Source organism: Pinus tabuliformis, chromosome 3_1 (genome assembly GCF_031772625.1).
Source record: "Pinus tabuliformis cultivar Carrire ecotype Pingquan chromosome 3_1, CPIR1, whole genome shotgun sequence".
Taxonomy (NCBI): Eukaryota; Viridiplantae; Streptophyta; class Pinopsida; order Pinales; family Pinaceae; genus Pinus; species Pinus tabuliformis.
In genome coordinates, this window is record NC_142301.1 from 976,475,319 (window position 1) to 976,500,162 (window position 24,844).

The window sequence follows — 24,844 nt, forward strand, 5'->3', positions numbered from 1 at the left end:
TCGCTCCCTGAAGTTACTGTGCATGCATCTAAGACAACCTCATCACTCTTAGGACCATTATGTGCGAGCAACCAGGGATCGATATCTCCAAATCTACCTCTGAGGCCAAAGTTGCTCCCATAAACCTCTATGCTAGCGATTATGGGTCTTCGGTCGCTCTCATAGGCTTGTGTGCTAGCGTCCAAGGACCAAAATGCCCTATTCTATGCCAACAATCAAGATTCAGAAAACCCTAACTCAGAGCGAACCTTTCGCCTGTGATTTCGGACCCTTGCGCAAACTCCTTCCGTCAAACCTGTGCAAACCAAGACAAAAGAGAAGAGAAGATATGTCCGAATGATCTTAAGGTCTCTTCTATTTATAGGCTTTCTTGAGGGTTCACTTGGGGTTAAGACTGACCCAAGCAGTTACTCATGTGGTTAGGGTCGACCCATTCCATAATACATGCATGAATAAAATAATTCATAACTCAACTTCTGGTTGACCAAATTGGGTGATCTTTAGATCGATTTCGGTCCTCTCGAAAAGAGGAATCAGATGCCATCATCATCTTGGTCATTTGAGCTATCTATGGTGGAATAGTTGCAAAAATTAACATCAACAAGGTTTACAAATCAACAATTTGTTTAGAAATTTGTGTCAATAATCCAAGTCAAACACCAGTGAAACTTGGGTAAAATTTCATTCATTTGTGATCTCTCATCATCATCACACTGGGAAATTCGACTTCATTGAGGAATTCGGCCTCTCTAGAGGAATCACACTTGCTTTCTTGTGGATGTTTTGGATCTATTGAATGCATTTCAACATTTGGAGCTTATTCTTGGATATTTCTTGGAGCTATTCTTTGGATAATGGAAGGAATTCTTCCATGTTGTCTTGTACACTTTATTGTTAAATGTCTATCTTTCTATGTCTAATGTATGGAATTATTGATTCTAGGTCATCGTAGAGTTGTGCCCTAAATTGTTGAAGATTAATTGAATTATTGTCTAGATGAATATTGCATACATTACTCATGTATAACATGTGATGAATAGTCCTAGTGCTGAACTCATTGTAGCTCTCCCATAAAAATCCATTTTTCCTAGAGTAGGTAAATGCTTGAAATTTATTTGCTAGGGCATCAAAATGTGGCCTCCTTGAAAACAAGTTTAGCTAACTTAAATCATCCTAGACTCCATACTCCCAATGAGCAAGGCACTAGTCCAATTTGTTGGTGATCAATCCCATCTTTTATCCATCTTTTCTCTCTCTTAATTTATTCGAGAAGAGAGAAAGGGCTTGGTGCGAATTTCTAGGGAGGGAGGATTTTGGTGCTTGGAGAGCCTTAACATTAAGAGGATAGGATTTGCCACAAAACCTATCAATTTGGTGGATATCCACTTCAATTTCATCCATAAATTCTCTTGCCCTAGGTGTTTTCCCTAAGAGGGAAACCCTAGTTTTTCTTCCCTCAACTTAAGGACTTCTTTGAAGGTTTCATGAGCCTTGGCTTAGCTAACATACATTACAAGAAACCTTTTCTCCTTGCCTTGACCTTGAGTTGCTCCAACACTCGTCAAATCTATCAAACCCTAGGTCTCCTTCCCTTATTTCTAGGTCTCTTCATAGAAAGTGAATTACTTCCTTGTGAAGTCTTGAACGAAAATTGTGTCTTTCTTGAAGACCTCCTAGTGAGATCATTTCATACTTTAACCCTAGAATACCTATTCTAAGTGATCTCTTTCATATCGGGACTCCTCCCATCTGGATAAGGGTTTTGGTTGTGGTGACAGTGGACCACTACCCCATTGTTGCTTATAGGTCTAGTTTATACCTTGTAGGGTTTCCTTCTCCAAGGCCTAATAGATTTTGCGGCAACAGTGCCTAAAAGTGCGGAGACATGACTTTCTCCTCAGCTCCCTCTAGCTCTAGAGTCTAGAGTAAATTCCTTCTGAAGATTGGTTATATCCAACCTATATTTCATTATGAGACTTGGCACCAGATCAAAAGTCCAATCAAGTTGCTGAATATTATCTTTTAGGCTGACTTAATGGCTTCTCTTTCAACAAAGTTGTGATACCATGTTGAATTTTCTACAAGAGCACACTAGAAAGCTATTTTCTGCGAGATAATTACTTCCTAATGATTTTCACACAATATTCTTATGCCACTGATATCATTGAGCAATTACACTTCAAAGAATATCAATAGTAAATGCATCGAAAACAGGAAGGGTCGTAGGAAGACAACCATGCACAATAGAGACAATATTTTTACCTTGGGAAACCCAACCTTAGGAGAAAACCCAACAAATTTTCTTTAGGAGAAATTATTCTTCAGCAAGGTTTACAAATCAATACTTTGTCTAGAAATTTGTGCCAATAATCCAAGTCAAATACCAATCAAACTTGGTCAAATTCCAGTAAGTCAACACTGGTCAACCCATCCAAAAGTCAAATCTACAATCAGACTTCGGCCTGCAGTCAACTCAAACTTGCGGTCAATTCCTGTGGTCAAACCTCTGGTTAACTCTGCCTTATTCTACGGTCAAACATAGCTTGTTCTTTCATCAATGTCTAGTCAAATAGCTTGGTCAAACAGCAGATAAACTTGGTCAAAATCATTTTCCTAGATCACATGTGCAGTTGTCAAAGAGAGATGATGAAAAGAGATAGAAGACTTGCTTGGTGGTAAAAATGAATTGTCACATCATCTATATATACTTGTCAAATGGGGGTAAAATTACCCAAGGGACACCCTTTCATTTGTCTGGGCAGACATGACTTCTTGGGCCAACTTGGAGACCTCAAAAATAAATTTGTGTAATTTTTCTAGGCTATACGGGAATACCTCTCGATGCTACAAAAAATCAACACTAAGTAGAAATTGCATTAAATAAATTTTAAAAAGCAAAATCTAATGTTTATTGCATGTTAAAACTTTATTTCTAGGGCTGACGACATCATTTTAATGCTGTTTTATACAAGTTTCAGCTATAAAATCTCAATTGCAAACCTTAAACCTAGCTTATCTAATTGATAGTCTTTATTGTTTGTTGATTTGCTATTGTAATACTATTGTGTCTGGCTGTTAAATGCCATTGCCTGTCCTATCATTGATAATTTTTCAAAGCCTGACTTATAACAGCCCTCTAAATTGCTTAAGTTGTCTAGGGACACAGTGCTTGTACTTTTGTGAAGGTCATCTTAGCCCTCCAGGCTCCTCCAATACCTTATCCCAATCACTAGACCTTTTCCATCACCTTGAACCCTTCCTATTGAATATCCTTAGGTGATCTATATATAGGGAAGCCTCCCATGTGGTTTAGTTACCACTAAATAGCTCAAGGCTGCTGAGGTGACAGTGGTGACCGATCTCTTGTTGCCACGAGGTTTGGATCTGCCTAGAGAGGTTTTGCACTAGGCCTGCTATATTTTGCAGTAACCGCTTCTTTAGAGGGGAGCCTCTAGCCTGTCTGTTTCAGAGGATTTTCAGAATTTGTTAGCTTTGTCCCTGCTATCTCCCACTCTGCTGATAGTTTTCTTTGTGCTAGGATTCTGATACCCAACCCATATACTACTCGCCACTTGAATGCTTCCTCACCCTCCCATTTTCTCACTTAGTTAGGTCATTTTGAGCATGAGAGGGAAATAATTCCCTGTTTGACCTGTCCCTTCATTTTCCCTCCACACTGAGAACTTTGTCCATGAACAGACCAGAATTTGGATCCATTGAATTTAATCAGGGTACTTGGCAAAGCCTGGAAGGGGACACCATGACAATGATTCTTATGACTTGTTGACTCAATGACAAGCCCTAGGAGCACTCAATGGGTGCTTGACCTATAAATAAATTTCCTTGAGCATGAAACCCATGCCTCAAGAATGACAATAATAAATTTGTTTTTCTCTTTACATCAAATACATAAAATCATGATTACATGTCATTATGAAGATTGAACCTAGTTACATATTTCAACAAAGAGCTCACTAGGCTCTTGTCCTTCTTGCCCTACTCTGTCTCCCATAGCTATACGATGGGTGTTCCTCTCTCTTCTTACTGTAACGTTGCTAGTGTCTTCTGGAAGCATACAAGGCTCATGTACTCACACGCTGGCAGGATGCCCAGCTCTGATACCCCATTTTAGTGTCCTTGGGAAACTTTTTTATCCTAGGGTTCTTATTCAAGCTAGGGTTTCCCAGTGTAACAGTGATTCATTTATTTACAGCACAGTGAACATTCTTTCATATAATACACAATCATTCAACAGCAACAATTAAAATGCATGAATAATCTAATCAACAACAATAAGATAGTCCCCAGATCCAAGACAATTAATGAACACAGTCACTACAATACCCTGTTGTTGCAAGTATAAATAACCATATCCACTATTAAACAATCTAGCTGAGTTCTTCTGACAACTATTCTATACTACTCTCCTGCACCAAAACCTGAACCGTCTATATAAATTCGCTGGTCTAAGAAGATTACAGTAGGAGCTCGCTCTTCACAATAAGACTGCACAACAGGTTATATATCTCTGTTGCAAACTCGGTTGCCTTCTGCAAGGATCCAGAGCCCTAAGAGGGCCAAAATAGCATAACAGTAATACCAGCTTTCCCTAGATCAGTTTAATCCTGTAATTGTTGCCTCAGAGTGCCTGAATACTAGCTTGTCCTTGCACAGTTCGGTCCTGTAACAGTTGCCTCTACCTTCACTGCTTCAGGATAGTCATCTCCCTGCTGATCCACAACCCTAGGAGGGTCGAGCTTCGATCAACTGCTCCTGTGACGGTGCAGGCTCCCAACTATGCTTTTACTGTCCCAGAACTTCAATTCATCTCACAATTTGCATCACTTTCAACTGGAAACACCACTGAATTGTTGCTAGACCAGACAGTAGCCAGATCCTACAATTTGCCTAACAAAATAACAGAAGATGAAAGAAAAATGATTAACTAGGGTGGAATCTTTCCCCACTGAAATTAGTGGAAAGGGGTCTTAAAACCCTTAAAGCCACAGCTCAAGAACAGATATATGTTGATCCAAATTGATGATGCCAAAATGATACCAACTCTCCTCTATTTGTAGCTTCCCTCATGGGGTTCTCAAATGTGAGGGGTTGCAATGTAGCCTCCATTTTGGGTTTTTGCCCCCAACTGACCCAAAGTTCACCGAATGTTGCCCCAACATTGGAAAATTGGGTTTTCTCCCTTTGTCAAGACTATAGCCTACGGGGTTGGATAGGCTACTCCATCCTCCCTTGGCCAATTAATTGGGAGAGGACATTACAAATATTGTGTTAATTCACTATTAAACTATATAACTATTCTTTCATATATTTTCTCCTCGGCCTTGTGAGGGCAGGGCCGTTGGTTCTACAAGTTACCGTTTCTTATACCCAAAAGCTTCTGACCCTCGTTTCTCACTCGGTTGTCATTTCCTGTTGTGTTCCTCACTTCCTGTTTCTTGTAACGTAACTTGAAATCATACCGACATAATTTGACTCTCTACTACGCTTCCATAATTTTTCAGCATTTTCATCACATTTGGAGAAGATAAAGAGCTAACAGGTTATTTTCAACTTTGGTGCAGAATTCACATTTCTATTTTGATGGAGTTGTTTGTGACACTTTCCTTTTTGGATTGTCGTTTTGACTCTTGGAATCCATAGTACTTGACAAGCATCTTTTCCAAACATGCATTTTCAACCTAATTTCCAAAACAGAATTCATATTCTTTGGTTGTGTCATAGAACTATTTGCTCAATGGAAAATTCCTTCCTATCTGGCTCAATGCCCATTCATTCCACCAATCATTCTAACAAGGAATATTAGCATTTTAAATGCAAAGCTTTCTCAACTTCGGCCAGTGTTTCATATTCTACTTTTCACTGTTTCAGAGTTAAACTCCATGAGTTCTGTCCAACATTGCTATTTAGTGTTTTTTACAAATCACAAATCTTTCCCTGTACTTTTTGTTCCATTCGAGAGCAGGGCACCAAGGATTTTACAACCAAGAGATCCACATTGTGTATTGTTTACCAGCAGATAGATCTAACAGAGGAAGTATGCTAAGCCACAGGTCTTCTGTTTTACATTATATTCCAACAGAGGAGATGCATATCTGCTTTTCTGAACTGGGATGGTACTTTGGAATTAGTAACTCATATTCTAGACTTATTGAGAGTAGAGGATATTGTGAGAGAATGCATAAAGGATGGCATGTTTCGACACAAAACATTATTATCATTTCTCTGCCTAATTAGGAGTTAAAATCTTAGATGTTTAACTTGTTCGCTTTTCCAGCTTTCTGTGCCAGGACCAGAATGTTCATGTGGCAGCCCTGCAGAATTTTGGAACTGTTGATCAAGTAGTGAATGATCTCCTTGGATATAAACAAACGGTGTCATCTCTTCAAGCAGAGTTAAAGGACATGCAGGAGCGCTATTTTCAAATGAGCCTTCAATTTGCAGAGGTAGAAGCACAGCGTGAGGAGTTAGTAATGACGGTCAGGAATTTTAAAAATGGTAAAAGATGGTTCCGATAAACCTTCTCACCTCTTCCCAAAAGTTCCCATTGATTGACCATGGGGCACAATTGTATTCATATTTTTGATATTTAGCATCTAGAGAATTTTGGCAGCTTGAGAATCATTTTCAATTACTGTAGATAATAATTTAGGTTCTGAATTGTAGAAAGTGATTCTTTGTACAATAGAGATTCATTTGTAGTTCGTTACCATTCATTTTATACTGAAATAAATAGTTTCAGTATAATTAATATACTGTCGACAGACAACATTTTCGAATATTTTTGTTTTATATAAGTTCTCTTCGATCATCAACGCCAGTGGATAAGATTTATGATACTCAAATAGTTAGATGGAAATCTCCCGATTTAGCAAAGTTGATTTCATCTCTTTCTGTCTCCCGCCAATATAAGGGGTACCGATGCTTATATTTATGAGTGCCGGTATTCAATGAAATCATGTCATGATTTGTGAACATAGCTATAAAAAGCCTAGTAAGTTTCATGTTGGCATTAGTATCAAAATTCTGTAGTTTTTCATTGTCGTTCTGTCTCCCGCCAATATAAGGGGTACAGATGCTTATATTTATGAGTGCCGGTATTCAATGAAATCATGTCATGATTTGTGAAGGTAACTATAAAAAGCCTAGTAAGTTTCATGTTGGCATTTGTATCAAAATTCTAGTTTTTCATTGTCGGCTACTAAAGCTATACCCGACCTCAACTTGAATATGTGATCAAAGGATTATGTACTTGAGACATAAATCTCAAAGTAATATTGGAACAAGATAAACGTGGGACACTGCAAAGTTGTTCAGTTATCTAGGCTGCACACGACCTGAAGGGTAATAGAGGTTTGCGAAGGTAGGCTAAAGATAATAACTAGTGAGCATCATCTTGACTCTAAATGTTCCATGTTTTAGATAAATTTCTTAAGCATGCATATGTTGGCGATCTCTCTGAAGAGGCCGTAGGTGGTTTGTAAAGTCATTTCCTTGTACCCTGGGAGACCGTTGGACAAGTGTGAAAATGGCATGAAATAGAAGGCGGTTATTCAGCTACTTTCCTTCGTGAATAGCTGTTTTCTTTGGACTGCACATTAGAGTCCGTTTTATTACAAAACTCGGGTGAAGTGCTTGCAGTGTCTTGTTCGTCTACTGTTAATCTGAGTTTTAGGTCTATTCAATGTTGAAAATGGTTTTAGGTCTATGCAATGTTGAAAATGGTTTTAGGTCTATGCAATGTTGAAGATGGTAGTGTTGTTTTTAGATGGGCCATATTCAATGATAAGGAAACAAATATGACTTCCATTAATTTTTGTTTTGTTATATTTAAACTGGGTTGAAGACCAACTTGTTTTGACACAGGGTACACGTATATATATATATATATATATATATATATAAAGGCACGAAGTTCAAGGTAACCATTAAAGTTTGGAAAAAAAATGGTTTGCTATTACTTCTAAGATTCAAGACTTGCATCAACTCTTGTTTTGGTACCTTCGTATGAAGGTAAAAATCAAGCGCCATAGAATGGGGTGTTTTAAGACGACGTTAATGATAGAAGTTCATAGGTGGTACCCATGAGAGGTAGATCAGTTGGTTTGTGTGGGGTTAATTTTCTATCATATCACTTGTTCAAACAGTCATGGGCAAGGGTTGAGTGTGGGAGCCACCTGTAGGGATTAAAATTGTCCCATAGGACATCCAGATTTGGCTACAATTCTGGTGACAATGTCTTGCAGGTGGGCAGGTCATTCTTCCATCTAACATTGGGGCTGGCCACAGGCTAGACCTAGCCTAACTGGGAAAAAAAAAAGTTCACAAGTAACTAATACAGTCCAACGTAACTGGGAAAAAAAAGTTCATAGGTAACTATTACAGTGCCATGGAATTGGGGGTGGTTTAAGACGGACATTTTAATGAAAGGAGTTTATAGGGTAACCATGAACCGTAGATCAGTTGGTTTGTGCAGGGTTTAGCCTCCATTATATGACTTGTTCAAATCTCATGGGAGGGGTTTGAGGGTGAGAGCCACCTATAGGATTTAAAATTGTGACATAAGGCATTCAGATTCACTACAATTCTGCATCCTGCATCCTGCAGGTGGGCAGGTTGTTCTTCCATCTATTGAGGCTTGCCCATGCTAGACTTAACCAAACTGAAAAAGGAAAAAGGTCATGTGTAATTATTACAGTCCAGCATAACTGGGAAAAAAATTCATACGAAATTAAAACATGGCGTTTTTAACGTGTGTTAATAGTTTGAGAAAAGCTAAGATACTTTGTCAAAATAGTTATTAATTGACATAAATCGATGGTAATTGCTTGTCGACAATATCCGCAGATATTGACAAGCAGCTTGAAAACAGTGAAAAGGTGAAGGCTTCCAAAGTCAAAATCAAACCATTGTCGTGGCATGTCGTTATACAACGATAATTGAAGTCATTGGTTCTGGTTTGTATTCATCAACTTCAAAAACAATTAATTTATCATTAGATTGGGTAAAGATTGGTGTGGAATTATTTACAAATCTTGAATATTCAAACATAAACACAAGATGAATATAAATATGGTTTAATTTTAAATAAATAAATAAAAGCTATGATGAAAAAAACTACTAATTTATCATTAGATTGGGTAAAGATTGGTGTGGAATTATTTAAAAGTCTTGAATATTCAAACATAAACACAAGATGAATATAAATATGGTTTAATTTTAAATAAATAAATAAAAAGCTATGATGAAAAAAACTACATATATTTTTCGAAGGTTTGTAATATATAATTTTTATTATACTTATGGAAAGTGGATGGATGACCAACGACTTCAATCCGTAATCTTTCATACTAAAGTTACCATTGTTATTTAAATATATTCAAACATGATGAATATAAATATGGTTTAATTTTAAAGTTACCATTGTTATTTAAATGTATTCAAACATGATGAATATAAATATGGTTTAATTTTAAATAAATAAATAAAAAGCTATGATGAAAAAAACTACATATATTTTTCGAAGGTTTGTAATATATAATTTTTATTATACTTATGTAAAGTGGATGGATGACCAACGATTCAATCCGTAATCTTTCATACTAAAGTTACCATTGTTATTTAAATATATCACAAATATAAATAGAATTCCAATTATAATGGATAATATGAATAAAAGTGTGATACTTTTTATTTTTTATTGGAATGAAATAATGTACAACTGCCTTTTTTTAAGGTAATTTTTAATAAATTAAAGCTTAAATTACAAATGATTTTCTAAATATTTTTTTAATAATGTTTATATATCTTTATTTGTTATGTTTTTAGAACATTCTAAAGAATGAACTTTGAAGTATTTTTACAATAATTATATTTATACTAATACATGAGTTTTATTGACTAGTAATAATCTCCATACATAGTAACAACCTAATATTCTATTTAGTTAGGGGGTTAGGATCTTAACATGCTCTTCTTCAAAATTAAGCTTTGTTTGCAAGGTTGGATATGTGGGAAGTGTTTTTAGTTCCTATGTGGCACCCTTTGGTTGTGTATCCTAAAATTGTATTAAAACTTTTTGCAGAGTGTGTTGGTGGAGACAGTGGTTGTGTTTGTCAATGATAACCTTTGATTGTAACTAAATGGAACCTTCTTTGTCCAATTCATGCAGACTAATTTGAACATGGCAATTGGATCCTAACACTTTTTTTAAGCTGGAGACATGAAAGACAAAATGGATCTTAGAGTCATTGGGAAGTTCTAGTTTGAAAACTGTTGACCCAATATGCTTTAGAATCTTCTATGGGCCATAAAATTTTGGTGCGAACTTTTGACGATCTACTTGTATGGTTGTATATGAAGGAACCCCTAATCCTCTTCTTTAAAATGGCATTTAGAGCGATTTTAATGTGTGGGGACACTTTAATTTTTATATTTTTAGTTTAACAAAACACTAACATATAAGTTTTTGGCAAGGACTTGTAAAAAATTAACCATGGATAATTAGACAAAAGGTGATTTCTTTTAAAAAGGAAAAAACCATTACATGTGAGGACTAATTGAGATCAAAGATTAGTGATTCTCCAAGGGACTTATAGTTGTTTTGTTATTTTTATTTACTCATAAATTATGTATGCTTTTGCTTATTTTTTTAGAAATTGTAGGACATAATTAAGAGGAAAAGAAATTTCATTAAAAACGAAGAACATATAAGATATGCACTTTGTAGTCCTTCAATCTTCTAAAATGCATGGTACAAACTAAATCACACACAAAATGGTATTATGAGAAAATGCTCAACTTTAATGAAGGAGCACCACAATTAAGATATTATTGTTAAGTGAAAACCTAAGCATGACTATTTGCTAGGCATTGCTATTTACCTCTTTTATTGAGATCAAAAGCTTGTTACTTCTAATGTGTGTGCAATTTTGAAACCTTTCCTTATATGGATTAATGAATTTTCCAAAAATATTTCAAGTGGAAAATGGAACCCCAAATGCCTTACAAGAGTGAACTCATACAAACGATGTAGAAGTTAAGTGTCTTTTATTTCATTCTGGCATTAAGCTTAAATTGTGTCATTCATGGTTAGATTGTGCAACAAAGTGGAGTGAAGTGCATAGTGCGTAATACATGGTGAAGTGTACCACATGATAAGAAACAAGTTGCATGCAATAGATACTGATGCAAACTTGATAGGTGATGGTATGCTACTTTTATATAAACATGTAAGCCTCACACAGAACAATAAGCCAATTAACTTTGCAAGTGTGCAATAACATGCCATGCATGTAGCGGCATGTTGTGATGGTACACATTAGGCAATCCGTGTGCTAAACAATTGCATTTGAAAGAAAGCACATGATAATGTCAACAAAGTAAATATAAGTGCCTAGATATGGATAATTTGCAGAACTGACAGGGTGATTGTACATTTTGGGCCAGTGGCAAGCTACCACTTGGCTACTCTGATTGGTCCAAAAATTCAAGTTTTTATTATTAATATTTGGGTTGATTGTGTATTATTTCCCAATGGGGGAGAGCCATGTGGGCTAATTGGACACTGCCACATGGCCTCCAGTGATAGGTCAAAAATTTTGTTTGTGGGTCGACGGGCCTAGTGGGATTCAAACGCGCAACGTCTGGGATCGTAGTACAGCTCTCCACCATTATGCCACCGGTGCTTCTTATTAACTATAGCCAACAAATTTTATTTAAAGTGTAATGTCGGCATTTTGGGGGTAGGGTCGAGGTTAAGCGCTAGCCCTGATCACCGTGCCCAAGAGAACCAAGGGGAGGGACCAAGAGCCAGGGCTTAGCCCCAACCCCATGGTCACAGCCCACAACACAACAACGCACTAGAGTAGACCGTCAACAGAGTAATGTATAGGGGCCAACCCCAAGTCAGAGGACCCATTGCATGACCACCAGTTCGGAGTTGAAAAAGGGGCCAGCCCTGGGCCATATGCAACCATAATACAATCGTGGGTCGGAGTTTGATTATGGCATAGTTATCAAAACTCCGGCGGAAACAAAGGTGGTAAAAGAACTGAACCTTGGTTCGAGGAGCGGTTAATAGTTGGCGCGCATTTCAAATAGCTTGGATCCTACGACAGAGAACAAGCCACGTGTTCCCATCATATACGCTCATGGGGGGTCATTGGGCAATTAAATCTAGCAACAATTTGCACCCGAACTGGCACGAATCTCATCGGCATGGGGCAAACTAGTCACCCCACATGGCCAAAAAAAAGGCGAAAATTGTAGGATACTTTGCAGGTGGGTGTGAATTGTAGTAGAATTAGCAGGAAAATTGTTCTGGAGCATAACTCAATCATTTTTTTAATTTTTTGAGTGCAACAAGAGCCCAACTAGGGGTTTTTAACTGTTCTGGAGCCATTGGAGACAATATTTTTGCATTTTGAGCATTGTAAAGCCATAAAACACACAAATTTTAGCACTTAATGAAAGAGGCCTTACATTGGAAGTTGGACCAGGAGAGGGGTGAACTCCTTTATCATGTTTGTTGTTATGTGTTTCTGATATGGTGTTTTGTCTATGTTTTGGCTGTTAATTGTGTTTAAAAATCACTTGTTTATTTGTTTACTAACTTGATCCATTACCCAAAACACATAAAATTTCACTAGATCTATCTTTAAGAAGCTAGGGAGAGATGTTGTAAAACACAACCCACAAATAAATTGTAATAAATTTGAATTAATGATTTTTTTAAAGTAATATCATATATTTGTAATAAAGCTCAAGGACATTAAGAAATTAATTGGGAAAATTCAAAGCATACAAAAAATAATAGATTTGTCGTAAGTCTACTGGTAACATTCATCTTATTCATTTTGTTCATAAGTGCATTGTGATCCACAAAGCCAATGCCCTTCTTTGTGTCTAGACATATTTATGCTTTTCCTTACATATTGTATGCAAAGTACAACACATACCATGAAGTAAGGTGCAGAGGCATTTAGTGATTAGAATGAGTGTGCAAGGTATTTTCCCTTGTATACTCACCCATCTATTTCATGAGAAGAAGAGTTCTAGCTACAAATGTTTCATTCTTGTGTGTCATATCTATATAGGTTCACCTTGAAAAATTTGACCTCCCTCTTGAGAATCAATAGAGTTTGTTGATCATTGTGCATTCTCTAGGCACATTACTTAATGTCAAAAAATCGATTGAGCCTTTTACAAATGTGTGTTTTAACTTGATGCTCATATTAAGAGAGAAAGTTTAGGGGCTAGTGAAATGGGCTAACACAAACAAAAAAAAAATGTCATGTTGATATGTAATTTTAAAGAAGGGACAAATTTAAGATGTGCAAGTTATTTAAACATCTTCACATTTCTCCTTATCTTTATTATCTATTTGTTGTGGTGCACTGGAGTTGGTTTCCATGGAATTAAGAGGTGCCAATTTATTTTTGAGGATAACTTATTGTAGATATTTTTCAAATATGAAACCAAAATATATATCACTTCCATCCAAATTTTATGGTGTCGACAAAGGTCACCCTTATGAGTGATGTGTTAAGCGTGCCTCTAGATTTATTTATCCTCCCGTTCCCCCTTATGCCTTACATAGATTGGTATATTTACCAAGATAGATTGAAAACACCTCCCAATTATGGTCATAGTTGATATCTTTAACATGGCACTTGCAAGTGCCAACGCTGGCCTTAACCATGCGAGAGCCACAGAGAGGTAAGGTGAGGAGTTTCAAGATATCACGAACATTGATGTGGAGCCTATGGATCACCATGGCCCCATTACCAATACAAAGTGGTGTTGAAATGATTTATGTGATTTTCTCCAACATGAGTCACAAACCCCTTTGAGAGTTTTTTGTGTTAGAGGTAGAATTAGTAGCTATTTTTATCCCAAGTTAAAAAGTCATATTCTTACTATTACATTTTTTCACGGTTAAAATTACATTTTTTTAAATAATGTTCTTAACAACTAGCATTATTGCAACCAAAATCATAAAATCGACCCTTTAATTAAAAAGTTGTGCTTCCATAATCACCTCATTTTTTTTATGTTAAATTACAACATTTTGAAATTATGAACCATCATCATTGTTGCAAATAAAACCTTAAAATTAATCGTCAAACCAAAATGTGGTGCTCATAAAATAACCCCCTTTTTTCAAACTTAAAAGTACAACTTGTTTGAAACTATGATATAACAACTATTAACATTGCATTGAAAGCTTTGGTCAGCCTCCATATCGAAAAGAGATATTATCAATGGCATCCCCTTTTCTAATCTTAAAATGTAACCCAAAAAAAAAAAAACCATTATAAGTAATAAAAACAAAAATTATTTAAGTTTACAATAATTATTATAAAAATAGAAAAACTCTCAATTTTCTTACCATCCTTTTAAAAAAAATACATATATATATAATAGGTATTACACACCCTAAATCCCTACTAGAAAAGTTAGAATATATATAATAATATACGCAAATAACGAATGTTCTTTACTAAAAGACAACTAAAATAACAAAACACATTATTTACTCATAAAAACTTTAAAGAGATTTAAATTTTCTGAAGAGTAAATCCATATGAGTAATTACCAATTGTAAATTAGGTATTGAGATCATCGTAACATATATTAGTTGTTAACATTGTGCAACTAGTAAAAGGCGAAATAAATATATATCATATATTATGTTAATAATGAATATATATAATAGTATTATATGTCATTACATTCTTTTTTTTTTGGTAGGTAAGTACCCACAGGGGATTTGAACCAGGACCTATCGCAAGGAGTGCCTTAACAGTGCACCCATTCATCGTCAATCCAAAGCCCCGTGGGCTTTATATGTCGTTATATTCCTCAAATGTATATAATGTTGTTTAAAAAATCACAAAATTAGAGGTTTCAAGTAAAAAAATGATTGAAAGAATTTTTAGCTTTTTCTTTTAATCACGAGTTTTTTTTTCTTTTTCTATTTTATTTTATTGTCTTTTAATTTCAATTTTTTTAATCTTTTTTGGAGCATCATGTCACAATGAGACTTGAACTTGGGTGGGGAGGTTATCATTAAACTCTCCAACTACTTGAGATATTCTCAATTGATTATTTACCTACTATTTTACATTAATATTAGGTAAATAGTAGGTAAAATCACTAAAGGGTGAGTTGGATTCAGGAGACATCACTCAACTATTGACCATCTTGTCACTCTTAGGATTATTGTCGAGGAATGTCGCAATAGTAAAATTGATCTCTTATGTTGTTTTTTTTACTTTAGAAAAGATTTCGGCACAATTCTTTGGGATAACCTATGGCAAAGCCTCAAAGAGATAATGGTTCCTCTCAAGTTGAGGGTTGTTGTAATTCAGCTCTATGAGAATGTTGTCGTCAAGCTTAATATTGTTGAGCATTGGTCTAAAGAAATTAAATGTAATATTAGCGTTAAGCAAGGGTGTCCCCTTTCCCTTACCCCTTTTGGCATATATCGATACGTTAGAAGAGTGTTTGGAAGTAGCAAGATGTGATGGCCCCAAGCTCGCTAGTATGGTCATTACACTTCTCCTTTATGCTAATGGTAGCATTCTTCTAGCTAGAAGACATGATGATCTTGACAAGCAACTTAAAATATTCAATTATTATTGCTCCAAGAGGGTATGGCTGTTAATATGGACTAGACTAAAGTCATGATAATTAAATCCAAAAAGATCAACCATGATAATTTCATCTATGATAAAATTATTTGAAGGTTTCGTCATACAAATATTTAGGTATTGACATTCATCATCAACTCAACTAGAATTTTAGCATGAGAAAAGGATTATTGGAGGCTGGAAAGCTTATTATGAGCTTGAAAACAGTTGTAAGTCGACTGATCTTTGGGTTTGGAGTAAAAAAAGTTCCTCTTTGAGACTCTTATCACCCCTGTTATTTTATATGGTTGTAAGGTTTGGGGTTGCAGTATATCTAGAGAATAGTGGAGGAAGATCGAGCTCATCCAAAATCAATTTATAACCTACAACCTCAAGATTAAAGGGAATACCTTGTATAATATCATCTTGATTTAATCTATCATCTCCCTCATTAAGAACAGGGTTATGTTTAGGTATCTGATATATAAGAAGAAGCTTTACAATATGGAAGCCAAGAAGTTCCCCAAAATTGCTTATAACTCTAGCCAAAACCCCCACTTCCAGCTCAAGCGGACATGGCACAAGGATGCCCAGTCTTGGTTCGACCATTGGGGATAAAGGAGGAAATCATCTTGGAGAAGAAGGATAATATTAAAATACTATTACTTCCAAATTTAATGATAAGTTGTGGGACGATAAAGAGAAAGAGGAGAAAAGGAAGCTAAGGTATTATAAGGAGGTGATCAACCCCTCTTGCTAACCAGAATTATATTTATGTTTTGACCAGTGCTACGAAGAAAATGAACATTGTGAAGATAAGAACTAATTCTCATGAGCTTCGAAGTGAAACAAGGCATTGGTCTATTCTCAAAACACCTTGGGACGAAAGAATATGTCACCTTTGCAATACTAAATAGGCTTGAAGATGAAAAAAACTCTCTTGGATTTCCCGACTCTTGCTGAGATCCGTTCTCATTTCCAAAACATCTACCACACTACCAACCTTCTTGACTTATTAAGTCAACAAAACTATAGTGATCACGGAAAGCTTCTTTCTCTCCTTTTTGAGCATAGATAAAATATTAAAGAGCCTCAGTTAATCTCTTACTTTCTTAAGGTTTGATAGATCACTGGTCTTAGTGGATGTTAATCATCATCATCCATAATAACTTAAAATAATAATAATAATAATAATAATAATTTGTATTATTATAATAAAAAACAATTGTGGCGAGTGGAGAAATGGTACCACTTTCTGTCAACCTATCACGTAGTGCGATATTTATAAAATAGCCCCCTCACATGGTGCGGGTATTTATAAAATAGCCCCCTCCCAACTTGACCAACCCTCTAACCTCGTGTCCCTCTCAATTGTATTTTTGTATTTATTTTTCATTTTTTTAATTTAAAATGGTGGAGATATTTTTTTAGTTATTTTAAATTTATTTTGAACATGTTTTTCTTTTAATGTTTTTGTTTTTTTCTTTCTATTTTTTAAATTTTTGTGTTTTATTTTTACTTTTTATTGAAAGGGTAGGTTTTATTATGTTGTCTTAAAAAATATCTAATTCAAGTTTTTACGGTATTATTATTAACATTTTTTTTTTTAATATCTCGGATATAAAGGAATTATTTTGTTCCCATGGAAAAAATTCGCATACTTACTATCTCATTGAAATAAAATTCAATTACAACCTTACAGACATGAATGTCAAAAGCTATAACATTATACAAATCTACAACATAAAACAGTCAATCATAAAAACATGTAAGGTCCTAATGATTACAACAACTTAAATTTCAAAAAATGTTCGTGGCATTCACCCTAACATCAACGATTTTTTCTGTAATTGTTAAAACAAAAATAGATTCTCTGTTGTATTTACTTATATTTTTATGTAATGTAAGTGTATATATATTGAATAGAATGAATAATGGTGATTGCATACCTTCGTGGTGGTTGCTTATATAGGCATTGACTGGCCATGAAGGTGAATGGTCATGTTATTTGACCTTTTGACCCTTCAAACTAATTAGCTTTAATTGATTAATTAATTATTATTATTATTTCATTATTTATTTAATAATTTTGTATGTAAGGGAATGTGGTTAAGGAAATTTTTTGAGCTCTGCTAGGGTTTGCAGTGACCTGCGAAGCCCGCACTTCGCAGGAGCCGAACCTGTGTGCACATTCGCACCTCACGCTCTCTAAGCCTGCGTGGGTGCCGCAGAAAGCCTTATCGGGAGCCTGTGCGGAAATCCGCTGAGATTCGAGCTCTGCTACTGCAGGGGTTCGCCGAGAGCTTGGCTCCAGGCTGCGGCCGCCCTGGCCAGAACTAGGATGTCATGGAGGAGCCACAAACCTCTGCAGCTGAGGCCTTTAAAACTCTCTTAGCCTCCCTGCTGAAGAAGAAAAACATGGAATCCGCAAAGTTTGTGAAAAGACTGGAAGATATTCCCGAGATCGCTCTTCCGTCGAAAGGACCGATTCAAGTAGCCCTCTCGCTGGAAGATTGGGCTCTGGTAGGACAGTTTACAGGACTCTGGCCTTCACTGAAGACGACCGAGAGCTGGGTTGCCAGGAACTGGGCACCTCTGATCCAAAACAAGGTAACCTCTTATCTCCTAGGGAGAGGCTACTTCTTGTTCGAATTCTCTGCAAAAGAAGACAAAGATTTAATTTTCAGGAATGGCCCCTATTTCATGGGCCCCCAAGGGCTGTACCTAAACAAATGGACACCAGACTTCGATCCGGCGGTGGATGTGCCCACAGCAGTCCCAGTGTGGGTGAGACTCCCAAATCTCCCTGTCCACTGCTGGAACTGGGATTCTTTGAAACATATTGGAAATACTCTGGGAAAATTCATAGACAAGGCCAACAGTAAGGACCAATATGACTGTGCCAGAATCTGTGTGGAGGTAGATCTGGAAGTCGGACTGCCGGAAGCCGTCAAAATAGTGGTAGGTCCCTGGACCCATATTCAGAAATTGGACTATGAGCAGCTGCCATTCAAATGCAGGAAGTGCCATATCTACGGGCACTTTGCCAGGGACTGCCCAACTAAAGGAGTGGAAGAAAAAGAAAAGGACGAGGGATGGAACCAGGCAAAGCGATCCAAAACCTCTCACAGGAAGAATACAAATGGGGGGGGCAGAACCCACCAGGAGGGCATAGCACAAAAACCAATAAGGGAAAAGCAAGGAAATAAATTCGAAATCCTCGGATCTGAGATCATAAACACACAGGAGACAGAAGTGCCAAAGGAGACCTCTCCTCCCAAAGCCTCTCCCTCCACCAAAAGCCCAGAGCCTTCCAAAGAAAAGGCTATTGAAGAAGAGGATGAAACTCAAGAGTCTGAAGAATCAGAGGAAGAAGGAGAAATTGGGGAATCCCAGTCCTCTCCCAGAAGATCTACTCGAGGGCGCAAATCTGCAAAAGAGAAAAGAGAACATGAAACCTATAACGACAAGCTCCAGGGCAGCCAACCAACACTAGAGAAGCTTCTAGCCAAAACTCCGAAGGTGACAAGGAATCAAACACAGGGCTCTAAGGGAGCCTCCCAAGGCAGAAATAAATGATGAAAATAATCTCCTGGAACTGTAGGGGGATGGGTACCTCAGCTAAGGAAGAAGCAATGCACAGTCTAACAAGACTAGAATCCCCAGACATCCTCCTCATCCAGGAGACTAAATTGGAGGACGCAACTTTCCTCCAAGCAAGCAAAAAATTTTGGAAAAAAAATGGAGCACATGCAGTGTCCGCCCGTGGAGCATCGGGAGGGCTAGGGGTGCTCTGGAACTCAAATAAGTTTTCTTTGATTTCTGAATCCCTCAATACTCATTAGATCTTCTTAAAAATGCAGCATTTAGATTCAAAAGAAATTATTTGTCTGTTTAATGTGTATGTTCCTAATAATGCAGGTGAGAAAAAAGATTGTTGGGACTCCATCAAAGGCCTAGCAGATATAGAAAACCTGGAAAATATTATTATAGCTGGAGATTTAAACCTCACACTCCAAGCATAAAAAAAAAGAGGAGGTAGCATAGTCAGGGATTCAACAAGAGAATGGGCAGAAGATCTCATGCAAGACTAGGATCTTCTAGATATAAAACCAGTCTCAGGCACTTTCACTTGGACAAACAAGAGAGTAGGGCCGGGACACATAGCAGCGAGACTTGATCGTTTTCTTGTCCAAAGCTCCTTCCTTCTTCTGGGGTTGGAGGCTAGAATGCGCATTCTTCAAACCAGCGCCTCTGACCACAAGCCTATCAGTCTTGAGCTGACCCCCTCTAAGGATCTAGGACCGATTCCTTTCAGGTTTAGCTCCTTATGGATCAAAGAGCCTGACTTCCTGCATAAGATTAGACAGAGCTGGAAAGAGCCGGTTAAGGGGTCCCCCTTCTTTTTATGGGAGGAAAAACTTCGTAGGACCAAAAAAATGTTGAAAGGATGGGCAAAGACATTACCAAATCCTATAGATGACAAAAAAAAAAAATCCAAAACGATTTGGAGCTCCACCATCTACACCTGGAAACTACTGAAATCACCAAAGAGGAGCTTGATAAGGAAAACCAGCTGCAATACAAATTCCATAGAGCGTGCCTGGCAGAAGAAGAGTTTTGGAGACTTAAGTCAAGAAGTCTATGGTTAAGAGCTGGAGACCGCAATTCCTCCTTCTTCCACAAACAGGCCCAAGCTAGAAAATGCCGAAATAATATATCAGAAATAAAAAATGAGAATAGCATCATCAAAGATTTTGACAGCATCAAAAAGGCAGCTTCAAATCACTTTGGAAAAATGTACACTGAAGATATGGGGATCAGCCAGACCGCCAAACTGATAGACGATGTCCCCAAACTCATAACTGCAAAAATGAACAAGATCCTGGAAAGTAAGATCTCAGCCAACGAAGTTAAAGATGCCCTGTTTGAAATGGAACCCGACAAAGCCCCGGGTCTGGATGGCTTCACGCCCAGGTTTCTTCAAACTTGCTGGCAAATAGTTGAGAAGGACCTTATGAAAATGATACAAAAATCCCAAGAGTGTCAAAAAATTGGGGGCAGCACAAACTCAGCGTTCCTGGCTCTCATTCCTAAAGAAAAAGGTGCTAACTCCTTCAATAGATTCCGCCCAATATCCCTATGCAACATCGGATACAAAGTGATCACCAAAGTCATAGCAAACAGATTGAAGAAAATCCTTCCTAAAGTTATCCCGAAGAACCAAGGTGGTTTCATTCAAGGCAGACAATTAGTAGACAATTTCATCATGGTCCAAGAGGCGATCCACTCAAGTCTCCGACGAAAAGAAAAAGGCCTCTGTCCTCAGTTTCCACTTAAATAAGAAACAACAAGAACAAGAAATAGTTGGACTGAGCATAGCAAGAGGGATCAAATGCATCAATCATGCACTCTTCGCAGATGACACGTTGCTTCTTGGGGCTGCTTCTCATTTATCGGCAAGGAAATTCAAAGAGGTGCTGGAAGAATATTGCCAAGCATCGGGCAGCGAGCTAAACAAGGATAAGTGCCATGTATACTGCTGGAATGTATCAGTGGCTGCTGCAAGCACCATTGCCAAATGCCTGGGTTTTGCAGCATCAGCTACTTGGACCTCCTTCAAGTACCTCGGGCTGCCAATTTTCCATAAGAAAACTACAAGTAAGGACTGGTCTCCACAGATAGAAAAATTCAAGAACAAGATGCAGGCCTGGGGGGCACATTGGCTCAATTTGGCAGGGAAATCAGTGTTAATAAAATCAGTAATAAGCAGCCTACCTCTGTTTAAATTTTCTGTGTTGTTGGCACCAATGGGAGTCATAAAAAACATGGAGGAATTAATAAGAAAATTTCTTTGGAAGGGAGGCAAGAACAATGAAAAGAAATTCTCATTGGTAAACTGGGATATAGTTGTCAGGCCGCTACAAGAAGGAGGGTTAAGCTTTAAAAATTTAAACATGCAGAACCTAGCATTGGGTGCAAAGCTGATTTGGAAGATCATAGCACCAAATCCTGGATGGGTCCAGATGGTGTTGTGGCAAAAATACTTCAGAGGGCAGCGACTACGATGTCTGGAGCAACCGAAAGAACAGATCAGATCCCCCCTCAGCAAGCTAATAACTAAAGTTGGGCCTCTTATCAGGGATAACGCTTATTGGATTCCTGGGAATGGTAAGCAGATCAGAATCTGGGAGGACAGCATTATGAATAGACCACCAATTGCAAACACGAGTCTAAAGAAAGAACTGAAGGCGTGGATGGAAGAAGCGAATCTCAATACGCTATGGGATATATCTGCCTGGCACGGAGATAATTGGGCAGGCTGGAAAACGCCCAACGTTCCAGCTGAATGGTTGCCAGATTATGCAACGCTTCTTCAAATGCTTCATGGAGCTGCCCCTATCCACGCGAGGAGGAAAGATACGAGAGGTTGGGGAACGCAGCAGAGAGGTTATTCAGTGTCTCAGGGATATGCCAAAATCTCGGAGAGACCCCACGTCCCCCCCAATCTGGCGGCTTGGAAAGGTATCTGGAATTTTCATACTATCCCAAAGATTGATTTTTTCTGCTGGTTGTTATGCCATCAAAAAATCCTAACAGAGGATAGACTGCTGAAAAGGGGATTTCATGGTCCTTCAAGATGTGTTCTATGTAAAGAAAACTCCGAAACTGCTGTCCATATCTCTCTGGATTGCAATTTTACAGTTCAGATCTGGTAGGAACTCCTTGGAACGCAGAAACTGATGCCCAACCTCCCCCACGCAGTCCTTGAGTTGTTTTCTGGATTGTTGGACAGATATCCAGGACCAGGCCCAAAAAACAAGATTATCAAGCTCGCTTGGACTGCCCTGCCCAGATTTATTAGCTGGCAAACCTGGTTGGAGAGGAATAGGAGGATTTTCAGGGAAAAGGAACAGAACTACAAAGTAGTGGCACACACAGTTAAAGGACAGCTAAATGAGTGGCTCAGTGACAAAGAGGACGACTCAAATTTAAGCTAGCATGACATGGAATTCAGAGCAGCTCTTAATCTAAAATTTCAAAAGGCTACAATATCCCCTCTATGCCTTAAAGACTGGCAAATAAGGAAAAATGGAGAAGAATTTCAAGATTGGTTAAATAATCAAACTCTTCCCTACTTGTTCTTTGATGGAGCAGCCAAAGGAAACCCAGGAAGGGCTGGAGCAGGAGGCATAATCATAAATCCAAAAGAGTCTTCCACCCACAGATTTGCCTGGGGTCTAGGCCTCACCACAAGCATTCAGGCGGAAGTCATGGCGCTGTTTCAAGGTATCAAAACACTAAGGACATGGGACTAGCAGAAGCAACTGTGTTGGGAGATTCCCAAATCATTATAAATGTAATGGTGAACAACATAAACCTAGCAGATCTTCGATTGGCAAGGACAATTTCAAGAATCAAAAGCATGATAAAACACATGAATCTGACTTTTTTCCATATTCTGAGGACAAATAACAAGGAAGCAGATGTAGAAGCAAATAGAGCAGCACAACTTGATGCTGGATCTATTCTTAGAGATAATGAACTCTTCTGGGACCCAATCCCCTAACATTCTCTATGTTCTACTGTTTTTTGCTAAAACAGTTTGTTTGTATCCATAAGCTAGGGAAGATAGCAGGAAAAGATCATGTGAAAAATTGTAAAAAAAGGTGATTCAAAAGTATTTGTGATATGCTCAGCTGGTTGGAAAGATTCCAAGAAAACAGTACCAGCTTATGTAACCGAACTCATGGTGTTTTTCCAGACAATTAACGAAAGTCCCATAACCGTTTCCATAAATAAATAAAAAAATAATAAAAAAAAATCATTATTTATTTAATTATTATTTTATTCATAACATTGCCACTGTCTCAGAGATGCTTTGTCCTTAAAGCATAATAAGCAGGGTTTTTTCTAGTTGATCATGTTGCTATGGAATGACATTTATTTGCTTTCACGAGTTTGACTTTCTTTGTGCCTTATGTGTTAGTGAAGTTCTCATATGTATTTGCATCTTATTTGAGGTTGGGAGCTTCAATACCATATCATTTATCCTGTTGACCTTTCCAATTAAACTCCATGAACCATTCTTCAAGGTTTGTAGTATAGCTTCCTAACTTAGTTACCCATTCTGCACCTAGCACTATATCTATTTCTTTGAGAGATACGGCATAGAGTTTTGTTTGTAGTTCTAGTCCTTATATCTAGATTGAAACCTTATGATATTCTCCTATTTCCTCGAATTTTTGCCCAATAGCGACAGTCATGGTCAAGTCCTTGATTGGACACACAAATATATTAAATTGTTTAGAAATATCATTATTTATACAATTATGAGTACTACCAGAATCGACAAGTATATTGACATTTTTTTCTCTTATGATCCTTTTAAGCTTCAAGGTTTTAGGTTGTAATATCCTCGTCATGTTTGTTGGTGGTGTTTTCTTCTTGGAGATCGGGTTCTCTGCTTTCGAAGATGTGGTGGAATGTATTTTGTAGTCACTTATAGTTTTTGGTCTTTCGAAAAAAAAATCCTCATCATGATTTTGTTGGACACATGAGATTGTAGCTAATGATGTTTTTTGTGATGTTTTTGTAGGTTCTGAATCTACATTGTACGTTATAGTGATGTCTTCATCAGGATTTTGTACTTATTATTGCCTTCCATCTACTATTTTATAGTTGTGTAAGGACATGTCTTCACATTTATGTCCTGGCATCCAGTCTTGCCCACACTTGTGATAGTTATTTATCCTCTTTATCCTTTTCTCTAACTCATGACTTGAAGTGTCTAAATCCTCATCTTCATAAATATATAATGTCTTATTCAAGCATTTGTGTCCTGATGACCATTTGTCTCCACAATATCTACATTTGTTTATCTCTTTCTTACCGGAGTATTGTTATTGATTTTGAATGATGGCATGTTGAACTTGTTTTTTTGTTCAATAAGCCTGGTTGCATACCTAGCTTCTTCAATAGTGTTGGGCTTGCATAGTTTCAATTCAGCATGAATGTAGTCTTTTAGTCCACAAATATGCATTTTAAGTAATTGTTCTTCGATGAATCCTCATTGTCGTGTAACCAATACTTTTCATTTGTGAGTATTAGAGTGCCCTTCTGTTTGAGGTGTACAAATTTGTTGTAGACATCATCTTCTTCTTCATCGTAGAATCCTTTTAGCAAGGCAT

General features: G+C 37.3%; 1 protein-coding gene across 4 annotated transcripts in view; it reads left to right on the forward strand.

Annotated features, from left to right (window-relative positions):
- Positions 1-6,829, forward strand: part of LOC149191103 (uncharacterized) — a 251,372-nt gene extending 244,543 nt beyond the window's left edge. For 3 of the 4 annotated variants that reach the window (XM_089412338.1, XM_089412339.1, XM_089412337.1), the window contains one exon: positions 6,296-6,829. In XM_089412338.1, coding sequence (XP_089268464.1) covers positions 6,296-6,536 — 241 coding nt within the window. In that variant the 3' untranslated portion in view covers positions 6,537-6,829. The remainder of the gene's footprint in view (positions 1-6,295) is intronic. The other variant, XR_016256026.1, reaches the window with a different exon arrangement.
- Positions 6,830-24,844: the final 18,015 nt, after the last annotated feature.